Here is a 24115-nt window from a genome sequence, read left to right as displayed (position 1 = left end):
TTTGGTCAAAGCGCAATCGTCATCCTGCCGCGTTTTGTATGCGATTGAGCTGGACTATAATGAATATAGTAGCTCAATCGCAATCGCAATCGGTGGAAATTGAATGGAAATCGCATGGTGGAAATTGAAACGCGATCGCGATCGCATTTCATAGTGGAAAAGAGCCCTTAGCCCGTTTAAAAATGAGATAGGTCTGTCTGAAGCGCGCGTACCCGCCACGCATGGTCGCCGCGCACTCACACACACACCCGCCTCTTCCTCCCCTTCAATGTCTCTGCGTCTTTCCCTGCACATGCGCAGTATAAAAACACGCACAGGGACATGGGACGCAGAGACATTAGGGTTTTATTATATAGGATTATAGAGGATATTGTGATTTTATACAATGCATTTCAAATGTACAGAGGGAAGAGGGGACAAAGGCCAAATAGTGAAAGAAACAAAATTTAGATGACATGTTGATCTCTTGCTGTTAAAGTGGCGTGAAACACCATATCAATGTAAACAAATAATAATAAATAAATGACTTATTTTGTTTACCTATCCTGTTGTTTATACTGTTCACTGTCAGGTTTAGGAGAAATGTGATCTGATAAAAAGAAAGGAGTCTTTCTGCTGGTTTTAATTCTTCACTGTATACCGTATCTGTGATGCCAAAAGTGACATCAATTCTGCCCTTTTGTTTTTTTCAATCCAGCTCAGTGTTATTTTTCCCTCCAACTACTGCCACAGCTTACTATCCTTCCCACAGCAAAACCTCACCTAGACAACACTGTGTAAACTCTTCAAAGGGAGGAGGGGATTCAATTAGCTTCTGGTCATAGAGCCCTTATCTTATCTGAAATAGGAAGCTTTCTGTTATTTGAATGCTGAGATAAGCTTGTTGTTATTGTAGCTTTAAAAAAAAAAACTCCTGACAATCATACTTTGATTGTACAGTTCCTGAAGCTAGGCTGTGTTTCCACTACAGCGGAAAACAAAATAGGATGCAATCACACTTGTCAGTCTGAAACGGATCTGTTGTGGTAGGGGGACCGCACTTCTGTGCTGTCCACGATTTTCCTGAAAGAGTGGATGTTTTTCCCACAAAGCCTATGGTTGAAACGCATCCATCCTGGGCTCCAGCAGGACCACAACAGACCATTGTAGAGGACACTACACTGTCCACTCCCGCTGGCCGTTCCTGGTCTGGCACATGTGGAACTTATCTTCAGACAAAGGCATCTAGACCAGGTATAAAGAAAAAAAAAAAAACGGGACATATAGAGACCCATTTTGAGGGAAAATGGGGTTTACCTATATTTTTGGGGCACTATTTTTGGCAATTATTTATTTTTGGGTTTTACTGGATTTTATAACCTCCTTAAAAATGGACCTGAACTCAAAACTTCCTCTTTGCTCTAAACCCCTTAAATACCAGAGCAATTTTCACACATCACACTCCTCCCATTAATTCGCCAATAACTTTACCGCCACTTATGACACCAAAATGATCTATAAATTGTTTTTTGTTTTGTTTTTTTGTTACAAATTAGGCTTTCTTTGGGTGCTATTTTTTGCTAAGAATTATTTTATTCTAGCTTCTTTTTAAGAGGAGTAATAAGAAAAAAATAAAAAGAATAAATTATTTCTGTTTGCATTTCTTTATACTAGATTAATAATTCTTAATTTAAAAGTAATAGTGATATACCCTAATGACATAGATATTAAAATAGCTAAGTCCCTAAGGTAACTATTTATGATTATTATTATTATTTTTTTTATATTGTCATTTTTTTAACTATAGTTATACAGACAGGAGAGGGAAATTAGAAGATTTGTTTATTAACATTTGTATGTGTATTTTTATTTTTGGCCACTAGATGTCCTCATACAATCCTGTGTGCTGCTGTGTTCAGCACTACGGGAAGTAGTGAAGAGATGTGAATCATGGAGGCATCTCTCTGATGCCAGAAGATGATTCACTGCAGGGACAGTGATCTGTTAGTACCAGTCAGCAATCTGCCGCTGGAGGGGTCGCAGAAGCGCGGGGGGGGGTGCTTGTTGCTGTAAACACAGCCGTACGTGAATCTATGTCCCTGGTGCTGAAGTGAAGTCCACAGGGACATGGATACAAGATATAGTAGTGGGAAACTGGTTAATAGTGTATGGCTAGCTTTAGGCTCCAATGTACTAAAATTCTGCACATGTGACAGAGTAAAGCAGTGGCCATTTTGTACAGGCTCAGTACTGGTGAGTTTTGAAAAAGGATACAGTGGATTTTTTTTTTTTTTTTTTTTAATCATCTATTTGAATAAATGATGCTGTGACACTTCCCCAAGGGATTTCATCTAATGGAGTAATTGTTTTCGTTATTGAACCTACTTCTCGCTCCCGCGTAGTTTGATTAGCGCATCAGCTGACTATTCTTTCCCCTCCCCCACAGGAGCTGGCAAAGAGGACGCCCGCAAAACACCCAGATCACCAAGCCGTCCAAAGCGCACTGCAAGCTATGAAGGCTGTCTGTACCAACATCAATGAGACCAAGAGGCAAATGGAGAAACTGGAAGCCCTGGAGCAGCTGCAGTCACAGATAGAAGGCTGGGAGGTCTGTCATATGCTCTGTATGTTTGTCTGTTACCCTCTCCTATAGCACACCTAGAGAATGGTGGTGTCGGTCAGGGCTGTGGAGTTGGCACAAAAATCATCTGACTCCAAGTCCGATTCCTCAGTTTATGAAACCTCCGACTCCAGGTGTCACGCCCCCTAGTGGCCAGACCACACAATGCCTTCCAAACGGTTTCAGCACACAGACCATGCAATCTGTGGTTGTAATCAGTGCGCAGAAACCATTGGAATTGGACAGCAGGCCGGCTAGAAGGGAGCTTGTGATTTACGGTAACACAAATTACACACTGTTTCAGGGTAGGAAACTGCCACCATCCTGCAGAAGGGCAGGAGACCTAATCTCGCTGATACCAATACCTGCAAATAAAACGGTCAAACACACTCTATTTTATCTAGCTATCAACAGTAGTAGCGACTCTTTGGAACACTAGGATTCTTTCTGAGTTGCTGAATAGTAGGTGTAGCTGAACACGTAAATGACTTTAGAGTAGTTTATTATAAATGCAATATAAATAATTCACCACTTAAGCCTAACTGGACGAAAATTTTCATCCAGTCAGGCTGCGCGCACTCCCGCGGGTCGCGCGCGCTCCCGAGGCCCCACCAAGTGCGCGCCCCCGCTGCTGGCCGCTAGCCCACCGATCAGTGAAAGGGATTGTAAATCCCTTTCGCTGATCGGACCCCTCCCCCCCCCCCCCCCCCCCCCCCCGGAGAAAAGCCGTCAGCGTCTCTTCAGACGCTGTGGCTTTTCTGAGCTCTGGTCTCCTTTCTTCCGCCTGGGAGCGAGATTGATCGCTCCCAGGACTTTTTGATTGTGGCCATCTTGTGGCCAAATAGCTAACTACACCAAAAACACTGAACACTGAATAAAATACATTTACAAACATTTACAATTCCCTGTTTACCTCCCACACCAAAAAATACCCACATACAAGTTTAAATAAATAAATAAAAAAAAATAACAACATGGGGGGTGGAGAGGGGGGTGGGGACAGTGTAAAGATTAAGGAGGTTGGTAAAACTTCAAGTAGCCCATTTCGTGTAATCAAAATTGGTAAATGTGGTGGTAAAAATATAAAGTGCATGGTAACCAATGCTCGGAGCCTTGCAAATAAAATAGACGTTCATTCTGAATGACAAAGGCTATGACATTGTGGGAATAACCTAGACATGGATGGATGAAAGCCATGACTGGATAGCTAATTTAAAAGGATACAATGTGTTAAGGAGGGATAGAACAGGGAAAAAAGGTGGAGGGGTTTGTCTCTTTGTTAAGAATTCTTTTACAGCTGTCCTCAACGATGAGATGGAGGAAGATTGCGAAGATGTGGAGTCCGTTTGGGTAAATATTCATGGTGGAAATAAAAGTTGCCAATTGCTTATTGGGGTATGCTACAGACCACCCCTTATTAATGAAGCTGCAGAACTGTGATTACTACAGCAGATAGAAAAAGCTGCAAGTAAAAATGAGGTCATAATTATGGGCGACTTCAACTTTCCAGACATTGACTGGGGTATTGAGGCTACCCATTCTGGTAAAAGCAGCAGATTTCTGGCAGCACTACAGGACAATTACTTGACTCAAATGGTAACGGAACCAACTAGGGGGAATGCGTTACTGGATCTGATCATTTCTAATAGACCAGATAATGTATCAAATGTGCAGGTTCAAGAACATTTGGGAAATAGTGATCACAACATGATAACGTTTGATCTGGTGACTGATAGGCCACGGGGCAGCGGGACCACTAAAACTATGAATTTTAGAAAAGCAAAGTTCAATCAAATTAGGAAGGCGCTAAGTTTGGAGAACTGGGATAATGTACTACAAGGGGAAGACACTGAAGGGAAATGGCAAGCTTTTAAACTTATTCTCAATCAATATTGTAGTATGTATATCCCATATGGAAACAAAATGTCTAGGAATAAAAAAAGGCCTCTATGGATGAATAGAAAGGTTAGGGATAAAATGAAGAGGAAAAGGAATGCCTATAAGGTCCTAAAACAGGAGGGGACCGAGGCTGCACTAAGCAATTATAAGGAGTGCAATAAAAATTGTAAAAAAGAAATTAGGCTGGCAAAGATCGAAGCTGAAAATCAAATCGCTAGGGATATCAAATCTAACCCAAAAAAGTTTTACAAGTACATCAACTCTAAAAAAAGAAAGGTTGACTGTATAGGAATCCTAAAGGATGAGGGTGGGAGCTCAATGGTGGATGACAAAGGTAAGGCAGAGTTATTAAATGCTTTCTTTGCTTCTGTCTTCACAAAGGAAACAGCACTGTTGCAAATTACAGAGGCAGAAGAGTCTCAATCTTCTAACTGTAATATTAAATACTTAACGCAGGAAGAAGTAAAGGCAAGACTAAATAAATTAAAAATAGACAAGGCACCTGGCCCGGATGGCATGCATCCTCGGGTCCTAAGAGAATTAAGTTCAGTTATAGCTAAGCCCCTTTATCTTATCTTTTGTGACTCTCTTGCAACTGGCAGAGTCCCAGTGGATTGGCGTACAGCCCACGTTTTCCCATTATTTAAAGGGACTCCGAGCAGTGCAGAAACTATGGAAAGATGCACATCATTTTAAAGCTCTCTTTCTCCTCTTTCCAATGATATATAAACCACCACCCTACGTCTTTTAGTTTTCGCTATTTTCGCGATTGAAATTACCGCGATCGAGAAAATAGAGAAAACTAAAAGGCGTAGGGCAACGATGTAGGTGTCGTCAGAAAGAGGAGAAAGAGAGCTTTAAAATGATATCCATCAAGCCATAGTTGAATGCAGCTGCTGACTTTGACAAAAAGTCGCCCTGTGTAATACAATATAACTATGGCTTGATGGATATCATTTTAAAGCTCTCTTTCTCCTCTTTCTGACGACACCTACATCGTTGCCCTACGCCTTTTAGTTTTCTCTATTTTCGCGATCGAAATCGCGGCCGCGGCAATTTCAATCGCGAAAATAGCGAAAACTAAAAGGCGTAGGGTGGTGGTTTATCATTGGAAAGAGGAGAAAGAGAGCTTTAAAATGATGTGCATCTTTCCATAGTTTCTGCACTGCTCGGAGTCCCTTTAAGAAGGGCAAAAAATCTGATCCAGGAAATTATAGAGCTGTAAGCTTAACATCAGTTGTATGCAAACTATTTGAGGGGTTACTAAGAGATACTATGCATGACTTCATAGTAGAAAATAATCTTATTTCTCAGCATCAACATGGATTTACTAAAGACAGGTCCTGTTTGACTAACATGCTCAGCTTTTATGAGGTAGTGAATGCTAATATGGATATTGGGAATGCTGTAGATGTGCTATACTTGGACTTTGCAAAGGCCTTCGACACTGTTCCCCACAGAAGTCTGGTGCAAAAGTTGAGGATGCAAGGACTGGGGAAGAGTTTGTGTGCATGGATAGGGAACTGGCTAATGGACAGAAAACAAAGAGTTGTGGTCAATGGATCGTACTCAAAATGGGAGACTGTTAGCAGTGGGGTCCCACAGGGGTCTGTACTGGGTCCAGTGCTCTTCAATTTATTTATTAATGACCTAGTAGATGCAGTAGTGAGCAATGTTGCTATTTTTGCAGATGATGCTTTCCTTGCGTTGAAAGACATCCATGGCTACAATTACTAGGTTATGCCTAATGATGTTGATCCAGGGATTTTATCTGATTGCCATCTGGAGTCAGGAAGGAATTTTTCCCTTTTGGGGCTAATTGGACCATGCCTTGTGGGGGGTTTTTCGCCTTCCTCTGGATCAACAGGGGTATGTGGGGAGCGGGCTGGAATTGTACTTTGTACTGGTTGAACTAGATGGACGTATGTCTTTTTTCAACCAAAATAACTATGTAATATTAATAAAAAAAAAAAAACATAAATAGTTACCTAAGGGTCTGAACTTTTTAAATATGCATGTCAAAGGAGTATATCAATATGATTTAATAAATTATGGGCTTCTAAATAGTGATGGACGCAAATTGAAAAAATGCACCTTTATTTCCAAATAAAATATTGTCGCCATACATTGTAATAGGGACATAATTTTAACGGTGTAATACCCGAGGCATATGGGCAAATACAATACGTGAGTTTTAATTATGGAGGCATGTATTATTTTAAAACTATAATGGCTGAAAACTGAGAAATAATGATTTTTTTCCGTTTTTTTTTCTTATTCTTCCTGTTAAAATGCATTTACAGTAAAGTGGCTCTTAGCAAAATGTACCACCCACAGAAAGCCTAATTGGTGGCGGAAAAAACAAGATATAGATCAATTCATTGTGATGAGTAGTGATAAAGTTATTGACAAATGAATGGGAGGTGAAAGTTGCTCGGATGTAAAAAAATTTCAACCCTTCGGGCTTAAGTGGTTAATATATACAGAAAATCATTAAAATCAACAAATTATAGAGACAATAGTAGCGCAGTATGAAAATAAAAATCAGGGAAGAAATAAACGGATACTTAAAGGGGAACTGAAGAGAGAGGTATATGGAGGCTGTCATGTTTATTTCCTTTTAATCAATACCAGTTGCCTGGCAGCTCTGCTGGTCTATTTATCTGCAGTAGTATCTGATTAAAACCAGAAACAAGCATGCAGCTAGTCTTGTCAGATCAGACTTATAAGTCTGAACCACTGAAACACCTGATCTGCTACATGCTTGTTCAGGGGCTATGGCTAATAGTATTAGAGGCAGAGGATCAGCAGGGCTGCCAGGCAACTGGTATTGTCTAAAAGGAAATAAACATGACAGCCTCCATATACCTCTCTCTTCAGTTGTCCTTTAAGCTCAGGTGAAAGTGTCCTTTTGGAAAAGAAATGCTAAGTCATTGGTCTCAGAGTCAGGCCACTCGGCGTCAAATTCCAAACAAGCCAGATTCTAGCATGTCCTCAAGCTGGCAAGGATATAATCGGGATGATGTTTCAAAGTGGAGGATCCTCTGCCTTTTTTATACTGCTGACACAGTCGGAGGGAGTGGGGGCGGGAACCACACACTCCCTTGGAACCTGAGAGGGGCCACCCCCTTTCTCCTGGGAACCAAAAATCATATCTAACTATATATGGGCTCTATCTCACAGAACCGTACAGGTCAGGGCAGATTTAATAACATTTTCAGGTCAGTCCGGATTTATCCAGCACAATGATACCAAACATGAGGGGTAGGACCCCTGTGATATCACCAGGTTACTTTGGACCTGCCTAACTGACAGTCCATAACTCAGAATGTTCTGGAACCTTCTCAGTACCAGTGCCAGGCAAGGTCCACCACACTCTGCGAGTTTGAAGGGCTTGGCAGCTTTGCAACACAGGAAATATGACAAATACAGCAGTTTATGATTTATCTTATAACTAACAGTTCAGCAGGAGTTTAAAGTTACCAGCTGGAGAGATTGCTGGTACTTTGAACTAGAGCTGCTCAAATCCGGATCCGGGAGACATCCGGATAGTTCTATCCGGATATCTCCCAGTAAACCTGTGCGGGGGGGGGGGGGGGGGGGTCAATCTTACCTGTCTGACGTCTTCTTCGTCTGTCCCTCGGCGCCTCCCACGACGCGCGGCACGTGATTACAAACACTTCCTCCTTACACCCGGAAGGAGGAAGTATTTGTAATCACCTGCCCACCGCTTGGAGTGCATCGTAGGAGGCGCCGAGGGACGGACCGAAGAAGACGTCAGACAGGTAAGATTGACCCCGCCCACCCCGCACAGGTAACTGGGAGATATCCGGATAGAACTATCCGGATGTCTCCCGGATCCGGATTTGAGCAGCTCTGCTTTGAACTCCTCAGCTCAGAGCTCACATGACAATTCCTGCTGAGAATGGTGCCAGCTGGGCTACAGTAAGATCCGCCTGATGAGCTTCTGCCAACCCTGAGGTGTGGAAACTTGATTGATGGGGGCCCTTAACAAAGCTGGGTGCCTGGGGACTTCCTCTGAGAAAATGCCTGAATGGCCCTGGCCATTTGGTGTTAGGGGAGCAAAGTGGTCTTTTAAAAGAAACAAAAAAATTGTCATTCTGAATGTCATTCTGATCACTGCAATGACTGCGCAAATCTAACCGGGAAGCGATCAGAGAACTGACTGCACGGTTATTCCCAAATCGCCTGTGCTTCTCACGGCTGTTCCGTGACACCAGGTACCCAAAATGGCTCCGGCTCAGACTCCTCGACTCCGACTCCTTAGTCTTATACTTAGCAGAGCTGTAGATTTGGTACAAAAATGATCCGAGTCCAGGTACCCAAAATTGCTCCGACTCTGACTCCACAGCCCTGGTGTCAGTCCCATGAAAAATGAATCAGAAGAACCGCACCCCTATCAGGAGTGGTTGCTGGTGCTGGATCCCAGTAGCAGTAGTATTAAAGAAATAGAAAGGTGTTCGCACACAGTCTTACTTAAAGAGGAACTGTCGCGAAAATCTTAAAATCTAAAACGCATACAAATAAGAAGTACATTTCTCCCAGAGTAAAATTAACCATAAATTAGTTTTCTCCTATGTTGCTGTCACTTACAGTAAGTAGTAGAAATCTGACATTACCGACAGATTTTGGACTAGCCCATCTTCTCATAGGGGGGTTCTCAGGGTTTTCTTTATTTTTAAAAGCACTTTATGAATGGCAGTCGCTCCGTCCAAGTGCCAAAATAGTGTGCAGCGAGCAGGGAGGCTGGCCAGCATCTTTGTTTTAATCATGTTCAGGGAATATCTTTATAAAGAATAAAGGCCATGCTGAGAATCTGCCATGAAGAGATGGACTAACCTGTCAGTAATGTATGATTTCTACTACCTACTGTATGTGACCGCATCATAGAAGAAAAGTTATTTATGGCTCATTTTACTCTGGGAGAAATGTACTTCTTATTTGTATGCGTTTTAATTTTTAAGATTTTTGCGACAGTTCCTCTTTATGGAACAATGCAAATTTTTATTGTTCCATGTTAGAACAACTGACGGTCACAGCCGACTATCGTTTTGGGGCCACACAGGTCCCCTTTGTCAAATAGACAGTACATGTTTTTGTCTGCCTGTGCCTTCACAAAGGTTGCCTGTGTGGCCCCAAAACGATTTCCGGCTGTGATGGTCAGATGTCCTCTAACATGTGTACTGGAACAATAAAACTTTGCATCGTTCCTGAAGTAAGACTGTGTGAGGACCTCTTTTTCGATTGCTTTAGTCCCATGAAAGAAAACTAATGTAGAGAATGGTGATGTCAGTCCTGCAAGATATAATGTACCAATAAGCAATGGTGATATCAGTCCTGCAATATATTATTGATTTATAAAGCGACAACATATTCCGTGGCGCCGCTGTACAAAGTAAGAAACTACCCCACCAAGTTATGATGTGTTTTTACTGCTGCAAAACTTGACATAACTTGCGTCCAGTGATGCCAGACATGTGAAATATAAATTCTGGAAAATCAGTCTCCTGTCTGGACAGCACTGATGTCATTTTCGGGCAATTTAAATGCGGCCGGTGGATTTCCTGTAATATACAAGATATCTGCGGCAAAGCATAGCAGTGATGCAGAGCAGCTCGTAGATACACGATTAAGTGAAGTTGCCAGTACGAGCTGCTTGTTGTTGTCCGCTGTGTATACCGATCTCCCAGCTCCTGTGCGTTATATAATATAGGTCACATGGATCAGATATCTCTGGGAAGCGCAATACGCTGTGCTGTGTGGGGTCATTTGGGGTCTTCTAGTGTTACAGGGTCTCCCACATCATAAGAACATCTTACGGCTGATGAGTTGTGCAGATGTGATAATTGTAGCACATGACTGAGCCAGCAGCATGTTGTCTGTAGTCGCGATTTCTGGTAAACATGCGTCTATGCAGCGTATACAATGGCAATTGTAATAGTGTTATATGACTGTAAACCGCATGAAATCTCTGTTCTAGTGATCTGTCCAGATTTTACTGTTCTGTCCATCCTTTGAGGGAATGGGAGAAGCTCTTTTCAGGCCCCTTTCACACTAGGGTGTTGCTTTGCTGCATGTTACCACACTGCTACCGCAGGGCAATGTAAGTGTATGGGTAAAATCACGTTGCCTGTGGTGCGGTGCGGCGGGAGTACCGTAAGTCTATGGTGACGCATGGATTTTAAAAAATTGCAGCGTGGCACAATGCGCTTTCGCCCACTTCCACGTTCCAAAAACAGGAAGTGATTGCAAGCGAGCGTCACTTCCTGTTTGGCCGGCTGCGGTAATCCCCAAAGGCCTGCTTTTAGCAGTGCAATGCGGGCACCGCACACCGCAACGCTGCCGCCTGAAGCCGGCCTGAATGGTTTTTGCATGTTTAGGAATGCTAAGCACAGTGTGAGGGGGATCCCTGTGATACTTGGACTCTTACCTATATAAGACTCTTCCATCCATTATTCTGGAAAACCTTCTGTGGTTTCATTTAAGGGAGCCTGAAGTGAGAGGAATATGGAGGCTGGCATATTCCCTTCAAAACCATGCCAGTTGCCTGGCTGTCATGCTGAGCTTTTGAGGCTTAAAGGATACCTTAACTGACATGTGACATGCTGAGATAGACATGTGTATGTACAGTGCCTAGCACACAAATAACTATGCTGTATTCATTTTTTTCTTTCTCTGCCTGAAAGAGTTAAATATCAGGTATGTAAGTGGCTGACTCAGTCCTGACTCAGACAGGAAGTGACTACAGTGTGACCCTCCCTGATAAGAAATTCCAACTTTAAAACACTTTCCTAACAGAAAATGGTTTCTGAAAGCAAGAAAGAGATAAAAATAGGATTTTTTTTTATCAGTGAGGGTCACACTTTAGTCACTTCCTGTCTGAGTCAGGACTGAGTCAGCCACTTACATACCTGATATTTAACTCTTTCAGACAGAGAAAGAAAAAAAGGAACACAGCATAGTTATTTGTGTGCTAGGCACTGTACATACACATGTCTATCTCATTATGTCACATTTCAGTTCGGGTATCCTTTAAGTTGCTCTTTGAGTCACGCCTGCAGCAAGCACGGAGCCAGTGGAGTTGGCACCTCCCTTTTTTGGAGGGACAGTGCCTCTTTGGGAACTAAGTCCTACTGTCCCCCTTTCTTCCTCATTTGTTCCTCTTTCAGGACTCGCGTACAGATCTATGTAAATATATGTACGGTATTTTGCATCTGAAAAATGTATTTAAAGGACAACTGAAGAGAGAGGTATAAGGAGGCTGCCATGTTTATTTCCTTTTAAGCAATACCAGTTGCCTGGCAGCCCTGCTGATCCTCTGCCTCTAATACTATTTGCCATAGCCCCTGAACAAGCATGCAGCAGATCAGGTGTTTCAGACTTTAAAGTCAGATCTGACAAGACTAGCTGCATGCTTGTTTCTGGTGTTATTCAGATACTACTGCAGAGAAATAAACCAGCAGGGCTGCCAGGCAACTGGTATTGATTAAAAGGAAATAAATATGGCAGCCTCCGTATACCTCTTACTTCAGTTCCCCTTTAATATACTCTTAAAAAGTTATTTCTATCATTTAAATTGGTATATTTATTTTTATATGTTAAAATGGAGAACTAATGATGACAGAGAGGACTATTGCATAGCTCCCAACTGTCCCTCTTTAGCAACCAAATCCCTCTGTCCTACTTTCTTCCTCATTTCTCTTTCAGGACTGATGTAAAGATCTATGCAAATATTTGTATTTTTAGACTTAAAAACTTGTTTAACCGACTTTGATCTTTACTCCTATCCTTTTAATTGATGCATTCCTTATTTCCAAATGTGTTTATATTAAGGAACCCTAATGATGATATAAAGGACCGGTGTGGTTTGAATTATAAAACATCTTTTGCGGTTGCATTATTCGTGGTATGCTATGGGTGTGACAGGGGCATGTCTGGAGGTGTGGCAGGGGCGTGTCTTTCAAGGGAATGTCCAAGCAAAATAAAAAAAATGAGTTTCACTTACCTGGGGCTTCTACCAGCCCCATGCAGCCATCCTGTGCCCTCGTAGTCACTCACTGCTGCTCCAGTCCCCCGCTGGCAGCTTGCCGACCTCGGAGGTCGGGGGGGACGCATTGCATACATTTTTACGCATTCCCGTTAGTGCAGGAACATTAACACATACATTTTTACGCATTACTGGTCAATGCGTAAAAATGTACGCATTGATCTAGTAACGCGTAAAAATGTATGTGTTAATGTTCCTGCACTAGCGGGAATGCGTAAAAATGTACGCAATGCAGCCCGCCGACCTCCGAGGTCGGCAAGCTGCCAGCGGGGGACTGGAGCAGCAGTGAGTGACTACGAGGGCACAGGATGGCTGCATGGGGCTGGTAGAAACCCCAGGTAAGTGAAACTAATTTTTTTATTTTGCTTGAACCTTCTCTCTAAGCATCCCTCTCATCTCAAAGTTGGGAGGTATGCTATTGTGGACTGAATTTTAAAACTCCGACTTATGTTTCTGAATAGAGAAAACTGGGTGTGGCTAGGTGTGGTTAGAGGTGTGACAGGGGTGTGTCTTAAAATATCCCTCTTTATTAACTCAAAAATGTGGGCGGTAGGAGACCAAAGTCACAGCATGTGATCTGCATGCTCAGTCTGGGCCAGCGACTAGAGGCGAAGCATCAGCACAGAAGTCAGGCAACTGGTATTGTTTATTATTATTATTTTTTTTATTCATTGTATTTATAAAAGACCAACATATTACGCAGCAATGGACAATAAAGGACCTGCTCCGCCTGCAATTAGTGCAGAATGCTGCTGCCAGATTGCTAACAAACCAGCCTCGCCACTGTCACATTACACCGATCCTTCGCTCACTGCACTGGCTACCAGTAGAATGGAGAATACTCTTCAAGATTGGACTGATGACATTCAAATCACTGCACAATCTGGGCCCTGGATACATGAAGGACTTGCTGAAGCTGCACCACACCTCTCACAACCTCAGATCAGCAAGTTCTATAAACTTGGTCACTCCCAGAGTGCACCTCAAAACCTCTGGAGACAGAGCTTTCTGTCATGCTGCCCCTACTCTTTGGAACTCCTTACCACACCTAGTAAAGACAGCCTCATCCCTAGAGTTATTCAAATCCAGAGTGAAAAGCCACCTGTTTAGCCTGGCTTTTCCAAACGTATAGAATTCTTCCTCTGTACCACGATTTACCAATCAACCAATAATTGGTCTGAGCCATGCTTATGCGCTTTGAGTCCTATGGGAGAAAAGCGCTTTACAAATGTTATTTGTTGTTGTTATACAAGGATACAAGGATGACAGACTGTACAAGGTTATACAACATAGGACAAAGCTATACAAGGCAAACTGTACAAGATACATGATCATGCGATTTTGGGCTGGTTAGGTAGGCCCAGTAAGGCTCAGTTTACATTTGTTTTAAAAACGCATCCGTTGCTTCGTTTTTGGACCCGGACCAAAACCAGAGCCACGGATACAAATGTTAAAAAAAGCGGCAGTCTTCACCCACTTCAAAAATGGATCCGTGTGCGATCCATCCGGGGGATCTGATTTAAAAAAACTGAACGGAGGGTCCGGATTTGCAGGGTTTTCACGGACCCCGGATACATGGAGGGGTGGTGAAAGCCAATGCATGAATGGATCTCCTTCTACACAGACAGCTTTGGACACAGAAACTGATCCATTTCCAGTGTCCCAGCCCTGTCTGTGGGTGGGGAGGGGGCCGCCATGCTGGACGGGTTAGCAGGCAGGAAGGGGGGCAGCGGACACAGCAGCAGCGAGGGGGTTCAGACTCCCCCTCCCTCACCTGGGTGCCCCCCTCCGTGCTTCCCCTACAGCTAGTTGCTTTTAAAGAGACTTTGAAGCCAGATTAAAAATGGCTTTTTACCTTATATTTATCTGAGGCATGTTTGCCCCTGCTAAAACGCCGCTATCCCGTGGCAGAATGAGGGGTCTTTACCCCCCAAATCCCCTCCGTGGTGCCCGGGGAGCGCTTCCTGTAGAGGCAGAGCTTTCAGCAGCAGCTCTGCCTCTACACGCGTCTATCAGCACGTATCTCCGCCTCTTTCCCGCCCCTCTGTCTTCCTTCACTGAGAGGGGCGGGGGAGAGGCGGAGATCCACCGGCTGATAGACGCGCATGGAGGCAGAGCTACAGCTGAAAGCTCTGCCTCCATGAGCAGCAAAATCCACGACCAAGAAAGTCGTGGATTTTGTAGGGGGCATTTGGGGGGTAAAGACCCCTCGTTCTGCCGCTGGATAGCAGCTTTTAGCAAGGATAAACATGCCTCAGATGACTATAAGGTATAAAGCCATTTTAATCTGGCTTCAGAGTCTCTTTAAAATCAATCCATCTGCAAGCGGGGAACTCACTGTTTTTTTCTTCTACTTTTGCCCTTAAAGACATTTAATTCTGCTGTTTGATTGGCACTTGGCTATTTTTCTGTTCTGTAATTTGATAATAAGCACTTAGGAGATGCTTAATGGTGATTATGGGGGTCAGACAGGAGTAGCAGCAGATTTAATGATCTTATTTTCTATCCCCCTACAGGGATCAAACTTGACCGACATCTGCACCCAGCTGCTGCTGCAGGGAACACTGCTGAAGATATCAGCCGGGAATATCCAGGAGCGCATGTTCTTCCTCTTTGACAATCTGCTGGTCTACTGCAAGAGGAAATCTAGGTAGGCAGGGGTTACATACCATACATGACATACATTGATGTCATAATCATCCAGTGGAGTCTAGGGACTGTCAGGCTGATAACTGTCTCATACCAAGTCTCCCCTTCGCGTGTGGCGGAGCAGAGATATTGCCCGAATCTCTCTTTGGCTCATAAGAGGATCGGTAGTTACATTTTTTTTAAAAGGAATCCTACCACTTCTCATGGGCATGTCTTTAAGCCAGAGGACTTTGATCAAAGTCGTGCTATAACCCCTCTGGAGAAGCCTCTTGCAATGGCCATGAGTGTCACTTCCTCTTCCTGCTTCATTCAGTGATGCACTTCTCTAACAGAGAAGACAGGGGTGACCCGGAAGTTATAACATAGCCAAGATGGCAGCCACGATTTTTAAATTGAAATTGAACAAAAACTATTTGGTGTAGAACGGCGACTCAGGCATCAAATGAAAGAGGAGAGCACAAGCTACAGAAAGGTAAGCATCTTTAAGAACTTTGCAGTACTGGTCGGAGTCTTAAAGGTATACCCATGAGAGGTGCTCTTTAAAGCCCAACTCCTGCCTACGTTTAGCCAAAGTAAAGCAAACTTGTGAAATAAATGACATGTGCTGCGGTCTTATGATCTCTCCATGTCTGGCATTACCATTCATTTTTTTTCCTCTGAATTTGCCTTTTTTATGTTTTGTATGTGGTGAGACTGCCCGCCTCTTCCTCCCTCGCTGTGCTGCTTTCATTGGCCAGCTGTCATTGTCTCCAGTGGTGTGATGATTGGTGGTTGACTGAGCCCCTCGTTTTTGATCTATTCTATCTACTTTTGAGTCAATGTTTTATTGAACACAACATCTACTAGTGTTTAGCTAGCTGTGCTACCTGATATGTCTGCCTATAGAAAGGGAATCCACAGATCTCATTGTGAAATGTAATAAAGAAAATATAGAAAAGTATTTATAATTATTTCAATAGGACTACAGATTTGGACTTGCTGCGAATCCATTACAAGGTTCTCTTTAGAGTGTAAATGTGCCATTATTTGACTCTGTGTGTCTTTTAAATTTCCTCATCCCCAGTGGTAGGAGGTGGATTATTCTCTGGTGTGTCCTTGTTATTCTATGACGTGTCCCTGTTATTCTCTGAAGTGTCTGATGTGTCCCTGTTATCCTCTGACGTTTTCCTGTTATCCTCAGACGTGTCCTTGTTATTCTCTGATGCGTCCCTGTTATTCTCTGACGCGTCCCTGTTATCCTCTGACGTGTCCCTGTTATCCTCTGACGTGTCTCTGTTATCCTCTGACGCGTCCCTGTTATTCTCTGACGCGTCCCTGTTATTCTCTGACGCGTCCCTGTTATTCTCTGACGCGTCCCTGTTATTCTCTGACACGTCCCTGTTATTCTCTGACGCGTCCCTGTTATTCTCTGACGCGTCCCTGTTATTCTCTGACGCGTCCCTGTTATTCTCTGACGCGTCCCTGTTGTTCTCTGACGCGTCCCTGTTATTCTGACGCGTCCCTGTTATTCTCTGGCGCGTCCCTGTTATTCTCTGACGCGTCCCTGTTATTCTCTGACTCGTCCCTGTTATTCTCTGACGCGTCCATGTTATTCTCTGACGCGTCCCTGTTATTCTCTGACGCGTCCTTGTTATTCTGACGCGTCCCTGTTATTCTCTGACGCGTCCCTGTTATTCTCTGACGCATCCCTGTTATTCTCTGACGCGTCCCTGTTATTCTGACGCGTCCCTGTTGTTCTCTGACGTGTCCCTGTTATTCTCTGACGTGTCCCTGTTATTCTCTGACGTGTCCCTGTTATTCACTCTGACGTGTCCCTGTTATTCACTCTGACGTGTCCCTGTTATTCTCTCTGACGTGTCCCTGTTATTCTCTCTGACGTGTCCCTGTTATTCTCTCTGACGTGTCCCTGTTATTCTCTCTGACGTGTCCCTGTTATTCTCTCTGACGTGTCCCTGTTATTCTCTCTGACATGTCCCTGTTCTCTCTGACGTGTCCCTGTTATTCTCTCTGACGTTTTCCTTGTTATATTCTCTGACGTGTCCCTGTTATTCTCTGACGTGTCCTTGTTATTCTCTGACATTTTCCTTGTTATATTCTCTGACGTGTCACTGTTGTTCTCTGACTTTTCTTGTTATCGACATGTCCCTTTTATTTGATAGGTCCCTGTTCTTTTCTTTCTAAGGGCTCATTCACAGTTGCGCTGTCAGTTTTGACGCAACGCGCATTGTGCACAATGCATACGGCAACGTGAAAGTCCATAGACTTTCATGTTACCCTTCTCACTACAGATGTGCGTTCCCATGCATTACGATTTAACGCATCTGGGAACATTGTATCGCACGACGCACACGTTTCCTGATGTGTACAGCTGCCGACCTCTGTGCTTTAGCGCACCACGATGGGCATTCCGTGCATTGACCATGCGATGGTAACACATGCACAAAATCGCGTTCGCGCGTGCATTCTGTAGTGTGAATAAGCCCTTATATGTCCCTGTCTCTCACTCTGGCATGTCCCTGTCATTGTCTGATGTGTCCCTGTCATTTTCTGACGTGCCATTTTTTATCCTTTTAGGGTCGCTGGCAAGAAGTCAACCAAAAGGACCAAATCCATTAATGGCACATTGTACATTTTCCGTGGGAGGATCAATACGGAGGTGATGGAGGTGGAGAATGTGGAGGATGGCACAGGTATTAACACGGCTTCTCTGGGTCTAATAACACACTGGAGGTACAATGCTACAGCTTATGTCAGCATTATAAATTAAAGGGGAATCCTGCAATTCCCTGGAAAGGTGGAAAACAATCATGAATATTCAGTGACAAAAGCTGCACTTTAAAGTGGACCTGAACTCTAAAAGATACTCAACAGCATAATAATCTTTAAACTAAAAACATTTCTTTGTTACAGCTGATACAAATCCTAAAATATATCTGCACTGTTTCTACCTCCTGCTCTCATGGAACCAGACATATTGCTTACAGCCTGTGCTTTCAAATGAGCTTATCTGTCATCTCTGCCATGGCAGTCCTGTGACATAGGGGAGAGATCAAATTACAACTTGTGGTTAGACACAAAGGAGGGGGAATTTAACAGGCTAAACGCTCTAAATACATACAGGGTGCATTTCTCTGCTTTCCGTCTGTCCTGTGCAAGAGCTCAGTTCCACTTTAAATTTATGCTGTGAGAGGCTTGTACTTGCTTCGGCAGGACATATACTGAAATGCTGTGACAGGCTTGAGCAGCCACCAGCATGGTGTAGATTTTGCCACGCGTGGTCCCGTGGGTGTTTAAAGAAGTTCTTGTAGCGGGGGCCTCTGTGCTGTGCATGACTGCTATTGATAAACAGTAGATAGAGCAGCAGTCATGCCAGGGAGAAAAGGTATGCCAGGATACACGGGCACTGCATCACCAGTACTGCTGTGCCATATCTGTAGTAGTTAAAGTGGGATAAAACTCTGACATCAAATTCAATAAAAATGTGTTTCTTATTACCCATACAGTTATCATATTTGCTGTTGTGCACAAGTAATATTGTCTGTCTACAAACAATGTACAAGTTCCAAAAGTATAGTTTCTGTTCTGAAAGCTGCCATTGCATTTGTATTGCATTTTATTGCATAGCTGCTGTATTTATATATTAAAATCTATCTAGTGAACACTTCTCAGTTGCACACATACTAGAAGCAGAGAGATCTCAGTTTCAGCACTTTGCTAATGTTTACTAAAGTGACATGAGAAAAACCTAGATAACTATAATACTAGCGATGGTAGAAAATTGTCTGAAGTCCCTGTTTTTACAGTACAGTGAGAGTTAAAAAAACAACAACTTATCTATGCAAAAGAGCTTATGAAACAGCTTGTTAATTCAGTCCATTTTCCTGAAAAGTAAATATAAGCTTGAGAAACAGTGAGATAAGGTTTTAGTGCAGGGAAATTCAAAGTAATATTACTTTTCTTTCAGCTTAAAGTGGATCCGAAATGAAAAACTAATTATAGCAAGTAACTTGTCTTTATATATATATATATATATATATATATATATATATATATATATATATATATATATGCGCAAGCTGCTCTGCATCTCCACCTCAACATGTGAATACTCCACTCCCCTCTCCTCCTCTCCTCTCTTCTTCACCCCCTTGCCTCTGAAATCTCTGGCTGGTAACTCCTCCTCCTCCCCAGACTGAGCTCCCATGAGCACTTGCTACATAGGACTCAGAATGCCTAGGTGCTGGAGGAGCTGTGGATGAGGCTTGTTTTGTTAATAGGGAATTAGGGTATTAAAATAAACCAAAGAAAAGTATTTGGCTTCAAGAATGCCCTAATAACTATATGTACGGGGCACAATTATGCAAAAGTTTATCTCCGATTCACTTTAAAAGGCAGATGATTCTAAACCGCTACTGTGCCAGTCTAATGCAATTTTAAAAATAAAGCCGTTAAACTGAAAATAAAAATGAGACTTACTATGTTACAATGTTTTTGCCATTAGTACCAAACCTAGAATAAATTATCATTAAGTTTATTTTGACTCTTGGTCAAGTGTGTATGGAGAGGTGCATAGTTTCAGGGAAGCAGTGCTACACAATGGGTTTTTCAATTTGAAAACAGTTTCGTGAGATAGCCTCAGCTGCCAATAACTGAAACTGGTCCTGGATTTGCAGACAGCCCACAGAGGTCGGATGGAGAAGTCAGCGTGGCCCTGGCATGGTGGGGGCCCCTGGGTGCACAGGAGATTTGCAGTATAGCAGAAATGCTTACAGGGGCTTCACGATGCATGCAATTCATCAGCAATCCCCCTTTATGAGCATTTTATGCATGATCGGGTCATGTTGAGGTTCTTCTTGCTGGGAGTGTTATAATTCCCTGGAAAGGCTATATAGAGTTATAATTCAGAGGCACTGGGGTCAGCAGTGATTAGAGTTGGCCATTATAGATGTGCAGATCACACAGAGTGAAGTCATGTAATTAGTGCCATACGTAGGGAAGATGAGCTGTAAAAGATGCGTGATTCATTCTCTGGGATTCACTTCCCTGGAATGACTCTGCCGTGATGGTGTATGTGCTGAGAATCTCCTGCTGCGCAAAGTGCTGCCTGGTGTGTGGAGGAGCGATGATCGCCATACACAGAGAGATTTTAATGCAATCCTTGTCGTCACAACAAAAACCAAAACCAAAAACCGATTTATTTTATATTAGCATTCACTCCTTTTCAGCATTTCTCATTCAATATCCCATTTACTTAAATTTCTGACTAAGGCGACCGATAATGACCGCCTCAACTGATAGGCGTGTGTACACCAACAAGCGAGTGATCAACTCACCCCTGCAATGGCCGATCGCATCCTCTACGCTGCTTCACCACCTGCCATGTGATGTCATGCTTGTGCCACTCTTCTGTCCCCACCCCCCCCCTCCCCTCTTCTGTATTGCAACAGAGTTTTACAACAGCAGGTCTTGCCTTGTTTCAGCATTTTTAGGGCAAATGTTGGAGTTCTTGACTTATCTAGGGATCGGCTTACCACTGAGGATATACTGTGCCATCTCTATCAGTCAATTAGATTTCTTCTACTATCTGTCGTCCTTGCCCCTTCTGCAGATAATTCCATGGTGTAAAAGACAAGACACAGAACATTTATAGTGCGCTTTTCTCCTAGGGGACTCGGGCCAGAGCTGCAGCCACTAGGGCACGCTCAGTAGGCGGTAGCAGTGTTAGGGGTCTTGCCCAAGGTCTCTTCACTGAACAGGTGCTGGCTTACTAAACAGGAAGAGACGATATTCAAGCCCTGGTCTCCTGTGTAGGCTGCGTAGTTTAGGGCGACTTGTGCAGTAGCACAGAACTGATCGGGCTCAGCTTTTTCTGCGGGAGCCCAAGCGGGTCCATGCTAGTGCGCCTGCATGAGCTGTCACCAAGAGGCTTATCAGGCCTCCCAATGCTGGAGCGTGTCCTTGGAGCACAACAGGGGAAGCCTCTCCAGGATCCAGAGTACCCTGTAGGTAGGTGCCCTTTAAGCCTGATATACACATATTACGTTTTGTCACTAACATATCGTTCCGTAACTGAACGAACACTGAAACCCCAAACTTCTAAAAACTCCCTCATACTTGCCTAAAGGGATTCTCCACTTTGGGGGTCTTGTCGCTCAGTGACAGCGCTGGTCCTCCAAGCCACTTTATTTCCATTTGGCACTGTTTCTGCCGCACCTTCTCTCAAAGGCCCATAAGCTGCATCCCAAAAATCCCCGCACCACTGCCACATCCCCACCTCCCCACTGCCACATCCCCACCTCCCCACTGCTACATCTCCACCTCCCCACTGCCTTGTCACCACCTCCCCACTGCCACATCATCACTTCCCCACTGCCACATCACCACTGCTACATCTCCACCTCCCCACTGCCTTGTCACCACCTCCCCACTGCCACATCCCCCCCCTCTCCACTGCCACATCCCCACTGCTACATCTCCACCTCCCCACTGCCTTGTCACCACCTCCCCATGGCCACATCATCACTTCCCCACTGCCACATCCCCACCTCCCCACTGCCACATCCTTACTGCCACATCTCCACCTCACCACTGCTATATCATCACTTCCCCACTGCCAGATCAATTGCAAGAACATGAACCTCACCGAAATGCTGGGGAGGGGGGTTGGTCATTGGCTGTAAAAGACACACCTCCCATCCAATAAGCTGCAGAGAAAGGAATTGAGGGCCATGCAACTTTCTAGCAGTGATAACAGGAAGCTGGAAATTTTGATTCTGGCTGATTTCAAATGTGGGGATTGAAGGGAAAAATGGTGGCAAATTTTAAAGTGGAACTAAACTCAGAACTTCCTCCTCTCTGAAAATTTGGCCGCAGCATAATAACCTTTATGGGAAACAAAATATTTTATACAATTTTTGGAAATCCTTTAAAAAAAAACCCTTTTATCTTGGTTTCACTTTACTGGGAGCACTGAAAATGTTAAGCCACAGTGTTTACTGTGTGGGGAGAGTTGCCTGGGCAGAGCTCAAGCAGTCTCCACAGCTGCTGATAAGAACTAAGTAGACACTTTGATCTGGCTGAACAAACAAGGAACACAGAACAGTGAATTTCTTGAGTTGTGTGCTGTGGAAGAGTTTGGGTCCATTTTAATGTTTGTGGGTGGCTTTACATTTTTATAGTTGTCATCATTTGTTGTTGTCTTGTGTGATATTTCTTCAGCCTAATGTGTTCGGGCAGCATGTGTCTCTTCTTGTTCCAAGTAGCCTGACATGAATTAATTGTACAGGTTTACATGGCTGGTAATGAGTTATTTATCCGCTGTGTTACGCTTAGTGTTGTCACTGCAAGCAGCAGGAGGCTGTTCACTGGGATTACAGACCAGCCTTGTCTTATCTCATTACACGCTGCACTGCAACAGGTGAAAGTGGAGAATTTTATCCCCACATCTCTATATAATTACATGAATTGTCTCGGCTTTGTCACCATCTGTCAGTGTTTAGTGTGAGACACCTGCCAGCTCCCTCTCCTCTGAGGGCCTCCAGCCACCGAGTTCTCTGTCTAGGGTGCCTCCTCCCAGCATTACCTGCTCTGCTGTCTTCCTCCTTTTCCATGACTTACGTCACAGTCTTATTATTTATATGTACATTGTCAGATAGAATCGGTCTATAGAGACCTGTGCTGTGAGAAACAAGGAGGCCAGCCACTGGGGAGAGTTTTCTGTCTGCAACTCTTGCCTGTCTTTTAACCAGACTACTAACCTCTAAAGCTGTCTTAAAGTCTCACCTGTCCACCACCTTGACTCCTGGTCTCCTCCGGTGTTAGACATCAGCATGTGGTGTCTGCGCTCGTAGTGGCAGCGGACGCTGGAGGAAGCCAGCAATTGCACCGGTGGACAGGTGAGACTTTAAAGCACTGAGCCCAGGCATGGGGGAGACACTTTACACTGTGATGCTCCATTTTGGTGGACTGTCGATCGTCGACATATTGAACGCCGTTACCCGGGCGAGCCTTTGTGACTGAGACTTTGCAGCATGTCCAACCCATCCTTTTTTTTTTTTTTTCAAACAATTTTATTGCACAATAAAAATGATGACATACATTTGCATTAATCTGCTGTACACTGAAAAGATGCGCAAGGCGTGTAAGGACAGTCATATCCAACGGATTTTGTCCATAAATCAATCTAGAGATCGTTCAAGTAGCTATGTTGCGGCACCAATTCTCTTCTGATTCAATAAAATTATTGAAGCGGAAAGGTTGACTGGGCCACAGTACCGAGTGATGTTTGGGCACCTTAAAGCGGACCAAAACCAAACATTTTTTTTTCAAAATATTTAGTTGCACCACTCTGACACATACAAAGATAAACACTCCTTCAAGCCTAGGAGCATTTCAGTGCATGCTTTTCACTCTTTTCTTTACATAACTAGGGTTATACAGGTGACTGACATTACTTCTGAGCTTAGTAGGAGGTTTTAGATCATGGGTGTGTTTGACATCGGCTACCCTCCCTCACAGGGGCGTCGTCTATGTGAAATCTCACACAAGCTGAGATCACCTCCCCTGTGACATCATCAGTAGCAGCCTGTGTTTTTGTTTTTTTTTCCTACAATCCTTCAGGGCAAAGGTGAGACGTCGCTCCTCACAGGAACAGACAGCACTTCCCCTATAAAAAAGTCACATGGTTAGTCCACCCTCAGTGCTGTTTGTTCCTGCGTCCAGACAGGGCTGCATCTCCCCTTTGGGTGAAGCCTGTGTGGTGGGCTGCAGGTGGATCCTTCTGGGTGGCTGAGACTGCGGTACTGAGGCAATCTGGCCTTGCGCCCCAGGCTGGAACTGCAAGCGTGGAAGGCGTGGGTTTTCCCCTCTTTATCTCCTCCACGAGCCTACCAGGTTCTGTC

General features: G+C 43.9%; 1 protein-coding gene across 2 annotated transcripts in view; it reads left to right on the top strand.

Moving 5' to 3' along the window:
* The window catches only part of PREX1 (phosphatidylinositol-3,4,5-trisphosphate dependent Rac exchange factor 1), a 369932-nt gene that overhangs the window by 176575 nt on the left and 169242 nt on the right, over nt 1-24115 (top strand). For both annotated transcript variants that reach the window (XM_068263360.1, XM_068263361.1), the window contains 3 exons: nt 2426-2587; nt 15083-15216; nt 17790-17905. In XM_068263360.1, coding sequence (XP_068119461.1) covers nt 2426-2587; nt 15083-15216; nt 17790-17905 — 412 coding nt within the window. The remainder of the gene's footprint in view (nt 1-2425; nt 2588-15082; nt 15217-17789; nt 17906-24115) is intronic.

Source organism: Hyperolius riggenbachi, chromosome 12 (assembly GCF_040937935.1).
Source record: "Hyperolius riggenbachi isolate aHypRig1 chromosome 12, aHypRig1.pri, whole genome shotgun sequence".
NCBI lineage: Eukaryota > Metazoa > Chordata > Amphibia > Anura > Hyperoliidae > Hyperolius > Hyperolius riggenbachi.
This window is presented reverse-complemented; position numbering and strand designations above follow the sequence as displayed.